At 58.7% G+C, this 17,190-nt stretch overlaps 1 protein-coding gene across 10 annotated transcripts; it reads left to right on the forward strand.

The window, feature by feature from the left end:
- The first annotated feature begins 373 nt into the window (after positions 1-373).
- Positions 374-16,906, forward strand: FURIN (furin, paired basic amino acid cleaving enzyme). 10 transcript variants are annotated; one of them, XM_057543658.1, is made up of 17 exons: positions 4,140-4,445; positions 6,460-6,627; positions 9,053-9,392; positions 9,772-9,870; positions 9,984-10,079; positions 10,401-10,529; positions 10,640-10,716; positions 11,014-11,102; positions 11,632-11,804; positions 12,250-12,462; positions 12,928-13,028; positions 13,150-13,253; positions 13,330-13,447; positions 13,559-13,738; positions 14,142-14,266; positions 14,364-14,474; positions 14,729-16,906. In XM_057543658.1, exons 3-17 carry the CDS (start codon positions 9,216-9,218, stop codon positions 15,322-15,324), a joined length of 2,388 nt encoding a protein of 795 aa, XP_057399641.1. In that variant the 5' UTR covers positions 4,140-4,445; positions 6,460-6,627; positions 9,053-9,215; the 3' UTR covers positions 15,325-16,906. The 10 variants fall into 10 exon arrangements, with proteins under 10 accessions (XP_028017761.2, XP_057399644.1, XP_057399641.1 ...); XM_057543659.1 differs by having other exon boundaries at positions 6,460-6,581; XM_057543660.1 differs by lacking the exon at positions 4,140-4,445 and adding an exon at positions 4,540-5,052.
- The last annotated feature ends 284 nt before the right edge of the window (positions 16,907-17,190 follow it).

The following is a 17,190-nucleotide window of genomic DNA, read 5'->3' on the forward strand; positions in this document are numbered from 1 at the left end:
TCAGCTTGAGGTCCCAGGGCCCGGCATTCAGCAGGTGCTCAATGAATGTCTGCCAGACTAGAGTGCACACAAAGCACCTATTTGGTGCCCAATTGTGGGTAGCACTGCCTGGGCACTGAAGGCAAGGGAAAAGACACAGAGCCAGCAGAAGGGAACCAGCCATTAAGCCGACCAGTGACTTGGGGAGGCAGCAGAGCCAGCAGGTAAAAGGTAAGTGCAGAGCTAGCCCAGTAATTGGGAACATGAGAAGGGCTGACCGTGCTGCAATCCTGTCCCAGCGTGACCAGATACATCACCACCACATCACTTCTAGCTCCTCCCCCCACCCACACAGACACCCTGTTTGCCTGTCCTATAAAGGAGGTTTTCCCAAAGTGGTTTAGCCAGAACTGGAAGGGCCCTGCCCAGTGATGGGATAGGAGGAGGCTGACTGTTGCCCCAGCAGCGTTCAGGAGGGACCCCAGGTGTTCTGGAGCTAGATGGTGAAGTATGGGCATGCTTTATTCAGTTTTGCATGACTTAAAATTTTAATTATCTTATTCTAAAAGTTATTGTAGAAATTCCTGAAAATGCAGGTAAGCAAAAAGAAGACAACAAAAAGTTCTCAAATCCCCACCTTTTTAGAGAAAATACCAATTAAATTTTGTTGTCTGCTCTTCTATGCATGTGTGGATGTGGTGCAGACATTTTGATTAAAACCAGGTGTCGGGGGACTTCCCTGGCGGTCCAGTGGTTAAGACTCCGCGCTTCCACTGCAGGGGTCGTGGGTTCGATCCCTGGTCGGGAACTAAGATCCTGCATCTCGAGTGGTGCAGCCAAAAAAAAAAAAAAAAGAGAAAAGAAAAAGCCCAGGTGTGGGTGCTGCTGCGAAGGCTTTGTTTGAGGTGCCTGAGAGTGGGGCAGAGATTTTGAGAGAAAGGGACCCCCGGAGCACTCCAAGGGGACAGTGGGAGTGCCTGAGGTAAGGGTGACTGGGTGGATTTTACCATAGGACAACGGTTGCTCTTGGGAGTCTCCCAGGTTAGCCCCAAATCCAAGGATAAAGAGAGGCCTGGCTGGCTGGACGGCTCCTCCGGCCCCCTGCTGGGAAGGTGGGAACTGGTCACAGCCCCTTCCTCCCTCAGGCCTTACCCATCAGGCCCTGCTCCACCCCATAGGTCGCCCCCCACCCTGTTGCCAGACTTCTGTCACGTGGTGCCCCCTGTCCTATTAACTGCTGTGTAAAACGGATAACTGTGATCCAGAGGGCCCTGGGCTCTTAGGGCCCCAAGTCAGTGGACCTGGGCTCTGCAGGCAGTTGAGCTCCTTCTGGCTTTTAAGGCCTCAGACAAATTGTTGGGAGTGATAAAGAGAACAAAACCTGCCCACAGGACTTGTTCCAGGAGAAAAATAATTTGGCTAGCAGTCACCAGCTGTGGCAAGCTGGGATTCTCTCCAGAGGGCTTTTCGCAAGGAGGTGTCTTCCACATTCTTTTTTTCTTTTGTTTTTTGGGGTTGTTTTTGGCCACGCTGCATGGCATGAGGGATCTTAGCTCCCTGACCAGGCATTGAACCCTTGCCCCCTGCAGTGGAAGCACAGAGTCTTAACCACTGGACCACCTGGGAATTCCCTCCACATTCTTTTTTTTTTTTTTAATTTATTTGTTATTTATTTATTATTTATTTTTGGCTGTGTTGGGTCTTCGTTTCTGTGCGAGGGCTTTCTCTAGTTGCGGCAAGTGGGGGCCACTCTTCATCGCGGTGCGCGGGCCTCTCACTATCGCGGCCTCTCGTTGCCGAGCACAGGCTCCAGACGCGCACGCTCAGTAGTTGTGGCTTACAGGCCTAGTTGCTCCGTGGCATGTGGGATCTTCCCAGACCAGGGCTCGAACCCGTGTCCCCTGCACTGGCAGGCAGATTCTCAACCACTGCGCCACCAGGGAAGCCCCCCTCCACATTCTTTTAAACAACCAAATCGTTGTAAAATACAGTTGTATGTGAAACCCTAAAATAGGAGCAAGACTAAGGTGGAGATCCTCCGGGGCAGGGGCTTACTCTCTCGGTCCTCTCCTCTCTCCTTCCCTCAGTGATGCACTTCTGAGCAACAATTGAAAGAATTCTCCTTATGCCAAAGGCAGGATTGGAGGGGCCGGCTGTCGGGAGAAACTGGGAAGCTCCAGTGCCTCTGCTGGGTGGCAGCCGCCTGAGACAGGGCTAGCCCCTCCTCCTCCTCAGACCCACTTCGGCTCCCCTGGGGCCGGCCTCCAGGATGGGTGGGGCACCTAGAGGCAGACAGGATTGCTTTCTTTCCGGGTTTACCTTTCTTGTAAGTCAGAGGACAAGGGGGAAGGGCACTGGGGGACTCTGAGGCTAGATGGGACCAGCCCTGTCCCCATTTCCCCTCAATAGGGATCTCTTGCTCACAGACTTAGGAAGAACCGTGACTCACTTCCTGCCTAGGTCTGACTGAAGAAGTATTGTTTTCCCAACTGTGGCTGGTGCTGCTAGTTGGAGCCACCCCAGGGTGGCCCCTAGGAGTCTTTGCTCCCTGTGGGGGGCAGTTCCCATTCCAAGAGGGGGCCAACTGGACTTATCTCCCTGCTCAACTTTTAGGACTGCACATTCTTCCCCGAGTTTCCGGTTTTTGCACTGTTTGTACAGGTGCCCAAACAGTACCTTATCCCACTAGTTGAATATTATCTCCATTTTACAGAGGGGTAAATTGAGGCTCTGAGAATTAAGTAACTTGTCTAAGGTGGCATAGTGTAAATTAGTACTGCAGGGTTTCAAACGCAGGTTTGCTGGTTGACTTGTCACCTAGTGAGTTACTTTACGAATGTTACTTAACTTCTCTGGGCCTCAGTTTCCTCCTCTGTAGATAGTGATACATGAAAGAGCCCTAAAGGAAAATTGTATCCACCTTACAGGGTTTGTGGTAAGGATGAAATAATTTAACACACGGAAAGAGCTGAGAACTACTCCTGGCTCAGAGAACATGCTCTGCAGTGTTCGGTGCTCGTTTTTGTCATTATCCCCAAACCGGTGTTGAAGAGATCACAGGAGAATATTGTTCTGCCAGGTTATCTCAAAGCGAGCAGGAAAGGATGGGCAGAGACTGCTCTGCGACCTTGGAATAACCCAGCCTGGGGAGCTTTTGGCCACATTTCCCCTCTTTTCTCTCTCAGCTCAAGCAGTGGTGGCCTCGGCCAAGTAGCACAGACGTTTTCTAGGGCAGGGACCCAGGGAGGGAGAGGAGCCGGCTGGTATATTGCAAGTAGCTCAGATTCAGGCTCTGCCAAAGCCCTAGCTCTCTTCCAGGCTCTGAGGCCTGCTAGTTGTGGTATCTTGGGCAAATTATTTAAACCTTGTGCGCCTCAGTTTCCTTATCTGTAAAATGGGATTAATAATGTCAGCCTGAAAGGATTATGTAGATTAAATAATGTACATGAGAAGGAGATAATATAAAGTGATTGGCCTGGTGCCTGGCAGGCGGTTGGAGTTAAAAAAAAGTTTTAAAAAAATTAAAAGGGGATGGGCTACTTGTTCTGCTTATCCACCTGTCTATATAAATGCAAATAAAATCGTGAGTCCTCTAACTGCAGGCCACGAGGAGGTTTGCCCAGGCGCGGTGAAGCCCGACCTCAGATGGGGTACCCCAGGTGCGTCATCCCAGGGCACTTAACTCGGTCGTGCCCAAACTCGTGGCTTAGGAGTGGGGAAGTGGGGGGAGAAGAAGGCCAGCTTCCCCAGAATCCGGCCGAGACTGGGCTCGGAGTGACTCCTCGAGCCCTTCCCAACCCCTGCCGGGGGTTCCGAGTTCGGGTCTCCTCGGCCGCCGGCCCGGGGAGCTCGCGGCGCGAAGAGCCGAGCCCGGGGCGGGGGTGCGGGCAGTGGGGCCTGGGCGACGCGCCGGGCGGCCGCGAGGGCTTTGGGATCGCTGGCCCCACTTCCTACCTGCCCCGACCGTGAGCCGGAGGCAGCGGGCGCCCCGCAAGGCCGGAGCTCGGGGGCTGCGGCTCTCCCGCTCCGAACGCGGGCCCGGGGCCGGGCGGCATGGGCGGCGCGGCGGGCCAGGGCGGCGGGACCGCTGCGGCGGCTGCTGGGGAGCGCGGAGGTGGCGCCGCGAGGGGGAGGGGGCGCGGCGGCGGAGGAGGAGGAGCCCCGGCCGCCGCAGCCGCTGACAGCGGCCCGAGTAAACAAGCCGCGCCGCCGCCGCGGCCCGGCCGCTGCCCCCGCCCGCGCCGGAGCCGGAGCTGGAGCCGAGGCCGAGGCCGAGCCCTGCCCTGGTCGCCGGCCCGGCCGAGGCCGCGCCGCCGCTCCTCCCCGCCTCCGCGCGGTGACGCTGCTGCCGGGCGCGGGGACCGCGTCGAGCCCAGGCCCCGCCGCCGGGCTCTCCGCTCGGCCGAGGGGCGCCCGAGCCGCCGCGGCGCTCGCCTGGAAAAGTTTCCCCACCCGCGCTCCCTAGGGTAAGCGGCGAGGGCGCGGGGCCCGGTGGAGGCAGCGCGCCGGGAGCCGGGCCCGAGGAGAGCCGGTCGGACTGGGCCGCTCTGCCGGAGGAGCGGGCTCCGCGGCCCGGGCGCCCAGGCGGGGGAGGGTCGGGGTCGCTGGCGCGGAGGCAGCCCGGGCCCGGCTGCCCGCCCGGCTTTCGAAACTGGCCCCCGGGCCGGCCCCGAGGGTGAAGCCGTGGGGAGCAGGAAGGGCGCCCCGCAGCCCACCTGAGAGCGTCGGGCCCGGCTCGGGTCCCAGCCCTTGTAGGTGCCGGTACTTTTCCGCTTGGGGCCGGGGCGAGCCCTCTGACCTCAGGAAGCGCCAGCGGGGCCCCCGCTGGGGGCGGGATGGCGAGAGAATTCCAGAGGCGCCGGGTGCTCCCGCCTCCCCGCAGTCCTTCGGGGGCCGCCGCCGGCTCGCCCACTCCGCGGCTGGGGAGGGCCTGCGCTCCCGCCGGGGGAGGGGAGGAGCGGCTGTTCGCGAGGCGGAGGGGATTATTCACGGCCCGGGCCTCGTCCCCGCCCGCACACCTGAGCGGCGAGACACTCAGGTGCGGGATCCGCGGGCGCTGGGAGGCTGGCTCAGGTAGGTTCCGGGGCTGCCTCCCGCGGAGGCCTGGCCGAGAACCCTGCTGCCCCCGTGGGGTGGCTGGACTGAGGGGCGGCCTGCTTGCCAGACAGGTCTTACAGCAGTCACTTGTCAGGTCAGTACCTGCTTTCCCCGCCATCCCCTAGCCCTTTGCCCCTGGGGGTGCAGACCCTCCTCCACCGGAGGGTGTCAGAATTCTTTCTGACTTGGGAAGTGGGAGGGGAACCCAGGTGATGTGGCCTAGTGAGGACTGGGCAGCTGCTGGCCAGGTGTGGGCACAGCATAGGAGAGTAGCCAAGCGTGACCCGTTTCAACCAGAGTGGCCCAAGTTTTACAATTTCCTATACTGGGCTTCCACATAAGATTTGATTTTTTAAAGATTCTGTGGCTTTAAAAAAAAGTTTGAAAACCTCTGGTCTAGCAGTTTTTACCATCTAGGAAACTGAGGCCCAGAGAGAGGAAGTGACTTAAGATCACATAGCAAATGAGTTGAGTAAAGATTGGAATTCAGAATTTCAGCACAGCCTTCAGTGCCTGTTACAGGACCTGGCTTGGTGTTTCTTTGCTGGAAAGAGAGACGGGACCAGGTTTCCCAGGCAGCCCTGTCCACGCCAGACCCCCAGTGCCTGGGAAACAGCAGCTGGACCTGGGGTAGGTTCAGTTTGGGTGCCTCAGAGTGGGTGTCTGTGTCAGGAGGTTCCTGGGACTGGAGAAAAGGGCTTTGGCCTAGAACACAGCCACGAAGAGCACCCACAGGTCTTTCTGTGGCCACAGCCTGGAGCTGACTCCCATGTGAGAGAGCTTCACAGGAGGCTGGAAATACAGCAAGCCTCCGGGTTTGAGCCGAACTGGGACTCAGAGGGTGAGTCAGAGTCTGGGATGGGGGTGGGGAGAAGCCCATTCATTCATTGTTCTCAGCGCCTGCTCTTTTGGGAGGGGGTCCTCCCTCCCTCCCTCCCTCCCTCCCTCCTGGATGCTGAGGCAGGGCTGTCTGGAGGCTTCAGGCTCTGTGGAAGCCATATCTACGGCTCACCGTGGCTGGGGATGCTGAGCAGACAAAGGCTGGTCCTTTCTTGGGGGATTGTTTGGTTGTGCCTGAAGCCCGCTTTCTTTTTGGGTGCTGCAAGGTAATTAAGTAGTTAATCACCTTTACCACCAAGCAGCTGCAGCTCCATCCACAATGTCCCAGAACTTGGGCTGGACGCAGATGAACCCAGTCTTGATTTGGGAGTTCCAGTACGGCTCACAGCACTGTGGTCAGGAGATGGCCTTTCTTGACATCTGGAACCAAGAGGCCGCTCTTGTGGCAAGAAGGGGAGAAGAGGGCTTGTTTCTATCTGGCTCTGCCCCTAGGGCTCCATATCCTCTGTTAAATGAGGGGCTTGGATTTCCTTCACCCCCTAGGGCTGGATGTCTGGCTGCCCAGCCATTGCTCAGACCAGCTTTCCGGAACTTGGTCACCAAGGCATCATGGGGCTGTGGCTTCCAGGCCTGTCCGGGAACCCTATGGACTCTGCCCATCCAGGGTGAGGAGGAGCTGCATTGTGGATGCCTCCTGCCATCAGCTGTCAGGTTATTTTGGTGTAAACTGAAAATACTCCAGGAATTGTGTGTTGAGTCTCTCCAGCCTGCAGGGTGGGACTGCAGCAGGAGCAGGCAGGGAGGCTGACTGTGGCTGAGGGCAGTCTCTGGAAAAGGAGTGTTCCCAGTGGTGAGCCCGCCTGTCCAGCTCTCCGGGGCCCGGGTGAGATGGGGAGCTTCATTTTGCCGTCCAGCAGAGTGGCCTCCTTTGGGGCTGGGCCCTGGGAGTGGTGGGGGCATCCGGGGCCGTGTGGGCAGGCGCTGTGCTCAACAAGCTTGGCACTGAGGCGGGACACCTCCGGCAGCCCCACCGGGACCTCCCCCAGCTTCTCCCCACCCCAGGGGCTTGGCTTCTGGCTAGCCAGGGGCCCTATGTGGGGACAGTTATGTGGCCCCAGGCAGAGAGGTCCTGCTGTCTGTTTGCTGAAGGAGGAAAAACAACACTCGGACTATTGATTCAGCTTCACCTTGGCGCTCCTGGCTCAGCAGCCAGTGTTTGCCCTGGCTGCCCGGGCTCAGATTACGCAAGGCTGGTGGGTGTGGAGCGACCGAGGGGGCTGCTGGAGGCCTGCAGGCCAGGGTTGGGTGGCCCCAGCGTTTCCCAGGAAACTGTGTAAAAAAAGAGCCTGAGCCCCTGACTTTGCTGATGGTCTGGGCCGAAGAGGGAGGGTGAAGCCACTGCGATCCCCCCTCCCTGTGCTCAGCCCCCAAAGCCCCCATCCCACCTTAGGTTACCCACTCTTTCTTGCCAGGGGCTGTGGGTCTTTGCAGGTAACTCCCTATGGCTGGGTCTGCTTTGCTGAACTAGGAAGCCCTAGTGAGCTGTGTAGACACCGCCCATTAAAAAACTTTAAAAAGCTAACATTTTATTCCTTTATAAAATATACCTGGGTAATTTGGAAAATATACATGACACAAAAGAAAATAACAATTACTCATAATTCTCACCACCTTGAGAGAACCATTGTTAGCATGTGTCCTTCCAGATTATGTTTTGTGGTTTTTTTTTTTTTTTTTTTTTTAAAGTTTCTTTTTCTTTTTCTTTTTTTTTTTTTTTTTTAGATGTAACTTTGTTTATTTATTTATTTATTTTTGGGTGTGTTGGGTCTTCGTTTCTGTGCGAGGGTTTTCTCTAGTTGTGGCAAGCGGGGGCCACTCTTCATCGCGGTGCGCGGGCCTCTCACTGTCGCGGCCTCTTGTTGCGGAGCACAGGCTCCAGACGCGCAGGCTCAGTAGTTGTGGCTCACGGGCCCATTTGCTCCGCGGCATGTGGGATCTTCCCAGACCAGGGCTCGAACCCGTGTGCCCTGCATTGGCAGGCAGATTCTCAACCACTGCGCCACCAGGGAAGCCCGTGTTTTGTGGTTTTATATAAATATACACGTATAAATAGTTTTTTAAAAACAAAACGGGATTATAGGTACCTACTGCTTTATAACCCACCTTTTTAAAAAATAATTAATTAATTAATTTTTGTCTGCGTTGGGTCTTCGTTGCTGTGCGCAGGCTTTCTCTAGTTGTGGCAAGCGGGGGTTACTCTTCGTTGTGGTGCGAGGGCTTCTCATTACGGTGGCTTCTCTTGTTGTGGAGCCCGGGCTCTAGGAGTGCAAGCTTCAGTAGTTGTGGCACGAGGGCTCAGTACTTGTGGCCCACGGGCTTAGTTGCTCCATGGCATGTGGGATCTTACCTGACCAGGGCTCGAACCCCTGTCCCCTGCAGTGGCAGGTGGGTTCTTAACCACTGCGCCACCAGGGAAGTCCCTATAACCCACCTTTTTTTTTTTTTAATTAATTAATTAATTTATTTATATTTGGCTGCATTGGGTCTTTGTTGCTGCGCATGGGCTTTCTCTAGTTGTGGCGAGCAGGGGCTGCTCTTCGTTGCGGTGTGCGGGATTCTCATTGCAGTGGCTTCTCTTGTTGCAGAGCACAGGCTCTAGGTGCATGGGCTGCAGTAGTTGTGACACGCGGGCTCAGTAGTTGTGGTTCGCGGGCTCTAGAGCGCAGGCTCAGTAGTTGTGGCGCACGGGCTTAGTTGCTCTACGGCATGTGGGATCTTCCCGGACCAGGGCTCGAACCCGTGTCCCCTGCATTGGCAGGAGGATTCTTAACCACTGCGCCACCAGGGAAGTCCCTAACCCACCTTTTTGACTTCAATTCTGGCAAGCATTTATTCAGTTGTTGCTTCCAATTTTGAGCGACTCAAGCCTTGGTCCTCTTCATCCCACTTCCGTATTCTTGCGTGTGGAGGCGGTCCTTCTGTCCATCTATCCGGCTCACCTTGGGGGGCTGGATTTTCACCCCTCCCCACCAGAGCCCCTTTCAGGCCTGGAGTGAGCCATGGGGTGGGAAGGCAGCTTTAGTGCGTGGCTGGGGAGCGACTGACTCTCCCTCTTCTCCTCCCTTGTTCCTCTCAGAGCCGGCAGCCCTCATCCTCCCCACGCAGTCCTGCCCGTCTCGGTCCCATGCCCCCGCCAGTCAGCCCCGGGCCACAGTCAGTGAGCAGGCACGCGGGAGCCGAGGCCCTGTGACCAGGCCAAGGAGACGGGGGCTCCGGGGTCCCGGCCACCTGTCCCCCCCATGGAGCTGAGGCCCTGGTTGCTATGGGTGGTAGCAGCAGCAGGAGCCTTGGTCCTGCTGGCGGCCGATGTCCGTGGCCAGAAGGTCTTCACCAACACCTGGGCCGTGTGCATTCCTGGAGGCCCAGCCGTGGCTGACAGTGTGGCACGCAAGCATGGCTTCCTCAACCTGGGCCAGGTAGGTGTTCTTCCCTCCTGCTGGCCGAGGCATAGGACATCGCCAGGGGGTGGGGCCAGTGAGGGCAGGGGTTCCGGCACCCAGAGCAGGAACTCTGGGGCTTGTCTTCTCAGGGGCATCTGGGTAGTAGGCATGTTATGGGTGGCTTGTCCTGCCCTTGGGCTTCTAGCCTAGGTTGCTCAGTGGACCGGTGTATCCCAGGGGGGTGAGTCCCCCTCAGCCCGCTGCACCTCTTTGTGGGGTCCTGAGCGGGGAGCAGATGCCCACCACCCCCTGCCGTGGTGAGCCTCCCCTTGCAGCCGGTTGTCCACCACCATCCCCCGCCTCCATGAGGACTGGCAGATGGAAAGCCCAGCTCAGTCTCCCTGCTCTGTTGTAGATCCTCGGCGACTATTACCACTTCTGGCATCGAGCGGTGACAAAGCGGTCCCTGTCACCTCACCGCCCGCGGCACAGCCGGCTGCAGCGGGAACCTCAAGTGAGTGCGGACCCAGCCCCTCCTGCTGCCACCCTTCCCTTTCAGTTCTCAGGAGGCCTTGCTCTCCCTCCCCACTCCTCCACCCACACCATCTCTCCCTCACTCCCTCACAGGTACAGTGGCTGGAGCAGCAGGTGGCAAAGCGACGGACCAAACGGGACGTGTACCAGGAGCCCACGGACCCCAAGTTTCCCCAGCAGTGGTACCTGGTACGTTGCCTCCCTGGCTGCATCCATCCATCCACTGAGGGGTCCCGTGAGTGGGTGAGGCCGACTTCGAGGCCTCCTGTCAGTCTTCCTCTGTCTGCTGAGTAATCTTACTCCAGCCCATCCTGCTGAGCCCTGGGGAGTGCCCTCCCAGAGTTCTTTATAATTCCATGAGCCCAGACAACCAGTGGTGGCATTTGAGGAGCAGGGGCGGGTGGAGAAGGAGCTTTTGGGGGTGGCAAAGGGATTCTCCAAGGTTCCCGTAACCTCACCCAGCAACCACATCTCGTAAGTGCTGAGTGACGGGGGTGGGTGTCTCTGCAGTCTGGTGTCACCCAGCGGGACCTGAACGTGAAGGAGGCCTGGGCCCAGGGCTACACGGGGCGTGGCATCGTGGTCTCCATTCTGGACGATGGCATCGAGAAGAACCACCCGGACTTGGCAGGCAATTATGTGAGGAGGTTGGGGAGGGAGGCAGCCATCCCTGGCGAGGGGAGTTTAGGGATGGTCCTGTTCTGCCGGTGTGTTCAGGCTGACCCTGATGATGGCCATGTCCTTTCCAGGATCCTGGGGCCAGCTTCGATGTCAATGACCAGGACCCTGACCCCCAGCCTCGGTACACGCAGATGAATGACAACAGGTAAGAATTGCGGGTCCCTGGCCTCTGCTTCCCTTCTGTTTTCCACTGAGGAAGCAGATGTGCCCTTCCCGAGAGGCTGAAGTCTTTTCCATAGTCCTGGTCTAGCTGGGGCTCTGAGGGAAGGTTCGGTCTGAGTGGAGGTGGCCATAGGCCAAGAGGAGCGGGGGGGTGGGGTGTGGTCTGTGTACAGATGTGGGACAGCAAAGGTAGAGGGGCATGCATGTGGCCCTTCCTGCTCCTCAGGCTGCACCCACCATGCTCTGTCCACTGTTAATGCTGTGCTCTTGGCCCCGGCAGGCATGGCACACGGTGTGCAGGCGAGGTGGCTGCAGTGGCCAACAACGGTGTCTGTGGTGTAGGCGTGGCCTACAATGCCCGCATTGGAGGTGGGTGTGGGCCTTGGCTACCCGGTCTTTGGGAGGACCCTTCCAGTGGGATTCTTCTCTATTCACTTCCCATCTAGCCTGTGTCTGCCACTTTCCCGCTGTGGATCCTTTTGACCACATGGCTCTTCTTTAGAGGGTTCTTAGTAACTCAAAAAGCTGAACCACCTGTGCTGGTGGCCCTGTGCTGTGGGGCGGAGGGAGTGTTTCTTAACAGGAGTCTCCCTAAATCCTCACTGTCCACTCTGAGTCCTTACATGGCAGGCCTTGATCACCATGCTCCTTTGGGACCCCAGAAACTCATCCTAGTCCAGAATGTGTGGTTGGGGCCCAGGGAGATCTCCCCTTTTCCCCTGCGTCTTGTCTTCAAAAGGCAGAGGCTGGCCAGTGAGTTAGGGGCTCAGGGTTTCCCAGCACCATCCTTTGCCCTCCCCTGCCCATCCTCTGGGTGCAAGGCTGGGTGTGCTCCAGGGAGAGCTCCTGGCAGCTGGACCCACGCAGCATCCCTCTCCCCGCCCCCCTCCATGGCCAGGGGTGCGCATGCTGGACGGTGAAGTGACAGATGCGGTAGAGGCACGCTCGCTGGGCCTGAATCCCAACCACATCCACATCTACAGCGCCAGTTGGGGCCCCGAGGACGACGGCAAGACCGTGGATGGGCCAGCCCGCCTTGCTGAGGAGGCCTTCTTCCGGGGGGTCAGCCAGGTGAGGTGGGGGTCCTGGCCCCGCCCTAGAAACCAGGCCCAGCCTCGGGGGGTAAACTAGGCGCTACCTTTTCCATACTTCTTTGTGTTTTTCTGTTCCTATTTATTTATTCTTGTGTTTAATTTTAATTTACACAAAGTTTGTTTATTAAATGTTATTAAAATGTTAAGGAACTGGAAGGACAGAAAAAAGAGAAAAGTAAATACTAATTACCCATAATTCCACCCTTTGGAATCACCACTCTGAGCAGTTTGGTTGGTGGTCTGGGTCTCTCTTTTTCGTGCAAAAAAGGATGAGATCCACCAGAGGTCTCCCAGGGGAACAGGGGCTGGATAGAGAGTCCCCCGAGAAGTATGCTCCAGCCTTCCCAGTCTCGAGCAGCATCTTCCTGCCAGGCCTCCCCCAAGTCCTGTTCTCGAGTGACCCCAGCCCACTCTGTCCACAGGGCCGTGGGGGGCTGGGCTCCATCTTTGTCTGGGCCTCTGGGAACGGGGGCCGGGAACATGACAGCTGCAACTGCGACGGCTACACCAACAGCATCTACACGCTGTCCATCAGCAGCGCCACGCAGTCCGGCAACGTGCCCTGGTACAGTGAGGCCTGCTCGTCCACGCTGGCCACAACCTACAGCAGTGGAAACCAGAACGAGAAGCAGATCGTGAGTCCTGCCCCGGGTGGCGGCTGGGGAAACGGGGCTGCTTGCTGGCTCTGCCCGGGGCCCCCTTTCCAACCCCATCTGCCTTCCACCCGCACGTGGCTGGGTGGTGGTGGCTAAGGCGTCATGGGATGGGGGCTAGGGAGTTCTCCAAGACTCTTGGGGACTCTGGAGCCATCGGTGAAGCCCCTGAGAAGACTCACCCTGAAAACATGCGTTGCTCTTAATGATCGCCAACCTTTAGTTCAATCCTCTCATTCCTCGGGAAACTGAGGCCCGGAAAGGGCCAGGCATCGGCCTGTCCACAGCAAGTTAGCAAGGCAGCAGGTGGGACCAAGGTTTCTTGGCCCTGGCTCCCCACTCCTGCTTATGGTGCTCAGGGCCTGTGGGCAGAGGGAGGGCAGGCAGGTGGCCCCCCTCTGGTGCCCTCCCCCCATTACAGGCCCAACATCATTGTCCTCCTGGTAGGTGACCACTGATCTGCGGCAGAAGTGTACGGAGTCTCACACAGGCACCTCTGCCTCTGCCCCCTTGGCAGCGGGCATCATCGCTCTCACCCTGGAGGCCAAGTAAGTGGGTGGGGGCTGAGGCGCAACCCTGTCCCCACCAGCGCCCCCTGCAAGGCAGCCCTTGGTCTCCAGCTTCTCTCCGAAGAGACAGCCCCCAAGCCTCTCCGTCCTTCCTCTGCAGTAAGAACCTCACCTGGCGGGACATGCAGCACCTGGTGGTACAGACCTCAAAGCCAGCGCACCTCAATGCTAACGACTGGGCCACCAATGGTGTGGGCCGCAAAGGTGAGCACAGGGCTGGATTGGGGGTTGCGGGGGCCCTGTGTGCCTCCCAACTGACCCCGCCTTCCCTGCCCCACAGTGAGCCATTCGTATGGCTACGGGTTACTGGACGCAGGTGCCATGGTGGCTCTGGCCCAGAACTGGACGACGGTGACCCCCCAGCGGAAGTGCATCATCGACATCCTCACTGAGCCCAAGTGAGGGCTGGACCCTGGCTGGGAGGGGGCAGGTGGGACCTGAGGGGCGCAGGGGTGCCTGCTGGTCCCCCTGGGCCAGGCTGATAGACCATCACGGTGCTCTCCGTGCAGGGACATCGGGAAGCGGCTGGAGGTGCGGAAGACTGTGACCGCCTGTCTGGGGGAGCCCAGCCACATCACGCGGCTGGAACACACTCAGGCGCGGCTCACCCTGTCCTACAACCGCCGCGGTGACCTGGCCATCCACCTGGTCAGCCCCATGGGCACCCGCTCCACCCTGCTGGCCGCCAGGTGCTTGCCCTCTCCTCTGTCCAGCTTGTCCTGTCCCTCACATCCACATGCATTCATTCATTCACTCACACAGCCCTGAAGGGCACCAAATACTTTTCCACTGTTGGCATTTTGGGAAGGATGGTTTTTGTCCTATGGGACTGTCCCATGTTGCAGGAATCCCTGATTCTGCCTATTAAATGCCATGTCTGTGTGCCTTCCCATGCATAGTACCCTTGCACATTTCCAGAATCTTCTGGTTGAGAACATTTGGCCTGCTGGGAAACACCCAGCAGGCATTTCCAGCCCAACGGGGTTATGCTGCACTGGGGGGAGGGTGTGTGGTCCATGTGCTGTGGGCTCGGTGTCCCCTGGCTGGGATCCCCCAGAGGCCTCAGGCAGCTACGTGCACCTTCCTCCCCAGGCCGCACGACTATTCTGCAGACGGGTTTAACGATTGGGCCTTCATGACGACCCATTCCTGGGACGAGGACCCCTCTGGCGAGTGGGTCCTGGAGATTGAAAACACCAGCGAAGCAAACAACTATGGTATTGGGGGTGCTTGAGGGCTGGGGATGGAGGAGGAGCGCTGGCAGAGTCTGAGGTGCCGGGCGTGGCTTCTGACTTTTGCCTCCCCCCTCAATAGGGACACTGACCAAGTTCACCCTCGTGCTGTACGGCACGGCCCCCGAGGGGCTGCCCACACCTCCTGAGAGCATCGGCTGCAAGACCCTCACGTCCAGCCAGGCCTGTGTGGGTCAGTCGTGGGTGCTGCGAGGGCTTGGGAACCTGAGGCTGGGGACAGAGGGCGCCTGTCCTAAAGGAGGAAAAGGGGTGTGAAGGGACGCTGGGACCCCCAGGGTGACCACAGTCCTGGGGCGGGTGGGAGCTCCTGGGGACAGCGGTGACTGCCTGGGGCTGCAGGTCCACAGGCTGCCACTGTCGTGGGGCTCAGGGCCCAACAGCCATGGGCGGCTGGGCTGACGCTCACCTTCTGCCCCGTGCCGGCAGTGTGCGAGGAAGGCTTCTCCCTGCACCAGAAGAACTGTGTCCAGCGCTGCCCTCCAGGCTTTGCTCCCCAAGTCCTCGACACGCACTACAGCACCGAGAACGACGTGGAGATCATCCGGGCCAGCGTCTGTGCCCCCTGCCACGCCTCGTGTGCCACGTGCCAGGGGCCAGCCCCCACAGACTGCCTCAGCTGCCCCAGCCACTCCTCCCTGGACCCTGTGGAGCAGACGTGCTCCCGGCAAAGCCAGAGCAGCCGTGAGTCTCCGCAGCCACAGCAGCCACCTCGGCCGCCGCCCGCGGAGGTGGAGGCAGAGCCGCGGCTGCGGGAGGGGCTGCTGCCCTCGCACCTGCCCGAGGTGGTGGCCGGCCTCAGTTGCGCCTTCATCGTGCTGGTCTTCGTCACTGTCTTCCTGGTCCTGCAGCTGCGCTCGGGCTTCAGCTTCCGAGGGGTGAAGGTGTACACCATGGACCGTGGCCTCATCTCCTACAAGGGGCTGCCCCCCGAAGCCTGGCAGGAGGAGTGCCCGTCCGACTCAGAAGAGGACGAGGGCCGGGGCGAGAGGACCGCCTTTATCAAAGACCAGAGCGCCCTTTGACGAGCGCCTACTGCCCGCCCCTTCGAGCCCATCCCCTCCTGGGGTACTTTTTAATTCACCAAAGTATTTTTTTATCTTGGGACTGGGTTTGGACCCCAGCTGGGAGGCAAGAGAGGCAGAGACGGCTTCCCACCCTACCCTTGGGCCCCCCGGCTGCCTGAGGTGGGACCCCAGGACCAGCTGGGGAGCAGGGGAGGGCCTCTGCCCACCCCCAGCACGCCTGCGTGTGGAGAAAGGAGTGAAACCTTTAGGGCAGCTTTCCGAGTTCCAGGTCCCAGCCAGAGTTCCCTGCGGAGTGAAGAGGGGCAGCCCTTCCCTTATGGGATTCCTGACCCGGGCTGCAGCTCTCTCCCCTTCCCTGTTCCTCTAAAGCAATAATGGTCCCCATCCAGGCAGCAGGGAGGCTGGCCTAGGGGGTATTTGAAGGAGGAGGCCACCTCTCTAAGGGCTTTTGCATCCCTGACCCTGTCCCCCACCTCTGGTGAGCCTCGGGCGGAAGCAGTAAGCAAAGGAAGGGACCAAGGCAAGGCAGGCACTTCCAGGGTGCACACGTGTGTGCACACATGTGTTTGTCCCTTTGCCCACCTCCACTACAGCTGGCTGCCTGCTGAGCGAGGCTGGCCCGGCCCCGTGCTGGTGTGCTGACCACCCTCCCCTCTCTGGCACCCTCTCCTCCTGCCAGGGCCCAAGTCCCTGTTTTCTGAGCCCGGGGCTGCCTGGGCTGTTGGCACTCACAGTCCCGGAGCCCCTGGGTGGGTGGTGGGGAGGGACGGTGGCCCAGCCGGCCTCTCCCGCCTCCCACCCGATGCTGCTTTCCCCTGTGGGGATCTCAGGGGCTGTTTGAGGATATATTTTCACTTTGTGATTATTTCACTTTAGATGCTGATTTCTTTTTTTTTTTTTTTTTTTTTTTTTTTGGTATTTTTAATGGAGGTAGCAGCTGGACCATCCACCTTCCCACACCCACTGTCCACCCTGCTGTTCCCCCCGGCTGCCCTGGCCCTGAGGTGTGGGGGTCTGCAGCGTGTTGCTGAGGAGTAGCTGAGCCCCAGGTCCTGAAGAGGCAGGCCAGGCCAGGCGGGCCCTAGGAAAGGAGGAGTACAGTAGAAGGGGCAGGCTGTCGTCCATTTCAGATGGGGCTCCTCGTGCCAAGGGCTCATGGGTCACTGGTTCTCCAAGTGCCAGGGGTGGGCAGGCAGTGGCACTGAGCCCCCCTCCAACACTGTGCCCTGGTGGAGAAAGCACTGACCTGTCCTGCCCCCCAAGTCCCCCTCTTCTGACGTGCCTTTTGTACCCCTCCCATTAGGACAATCAGTCCCCTCCCGTTTGGGAGCCCCCTTTTCTTTCTCTCCCCTAGCCTCTCCTGGCACCCAGCCACCTGCCCAGGGGTGCCCCCACCTCTCCCATCCCCCCCAACCCTTGTGGCCAGCCCAGCTGGTTTTGTAAGATACTGGGTTGGTGCACAGTGATTTTTTTTTTTTCTTGTAATTTAAACAGGCCCAGCATTGTTGGTTCTATTTAATGGACACGAGATAATGTTAGAGGTTTTAAAGTGATTAAACATGCAGACTATGCAAACCAGGCCTGGTCTCCAGTGTGGTGATGTTCTTCCCAGGACCTGGGGCTGCGTCCAGGATGGGCTGCGGGTGAGGGCTGGGGCGAGTTACATGCCTATATGATGTCCTGCCTACCTGTAAGTGCCCAAAGTCCACTTCCCGTGGCGCTCAAAGCCTTCTTTAGGTGGGTGTGGAAGGGATAGCAGCTGGAGACAAGCCCCAGGGGTGGGACTAATGAGCCCCAGGGGTGGGACTAGCTGAGCACCTCCACCCCCACAGGCCTGGACTCCAGCAGGGTGGAGAGTGATGG

This window comes from Balaenoptera acutorostrata, chromosome 3 (assembly GCF_949987535.1).
Source record: "Balaenoptera acutorostrata chromosome 3, mBalAcu1.1, whole genome shotgun sequence".
NCBI classification, from domain to species: domain Eukaryota; kingdom Metazoa; phylum Chordata; class Mammalia; order Artiodactyla; family Balaenopteridae; genus Balaenoptera; species Balaenoptera acutorostrata.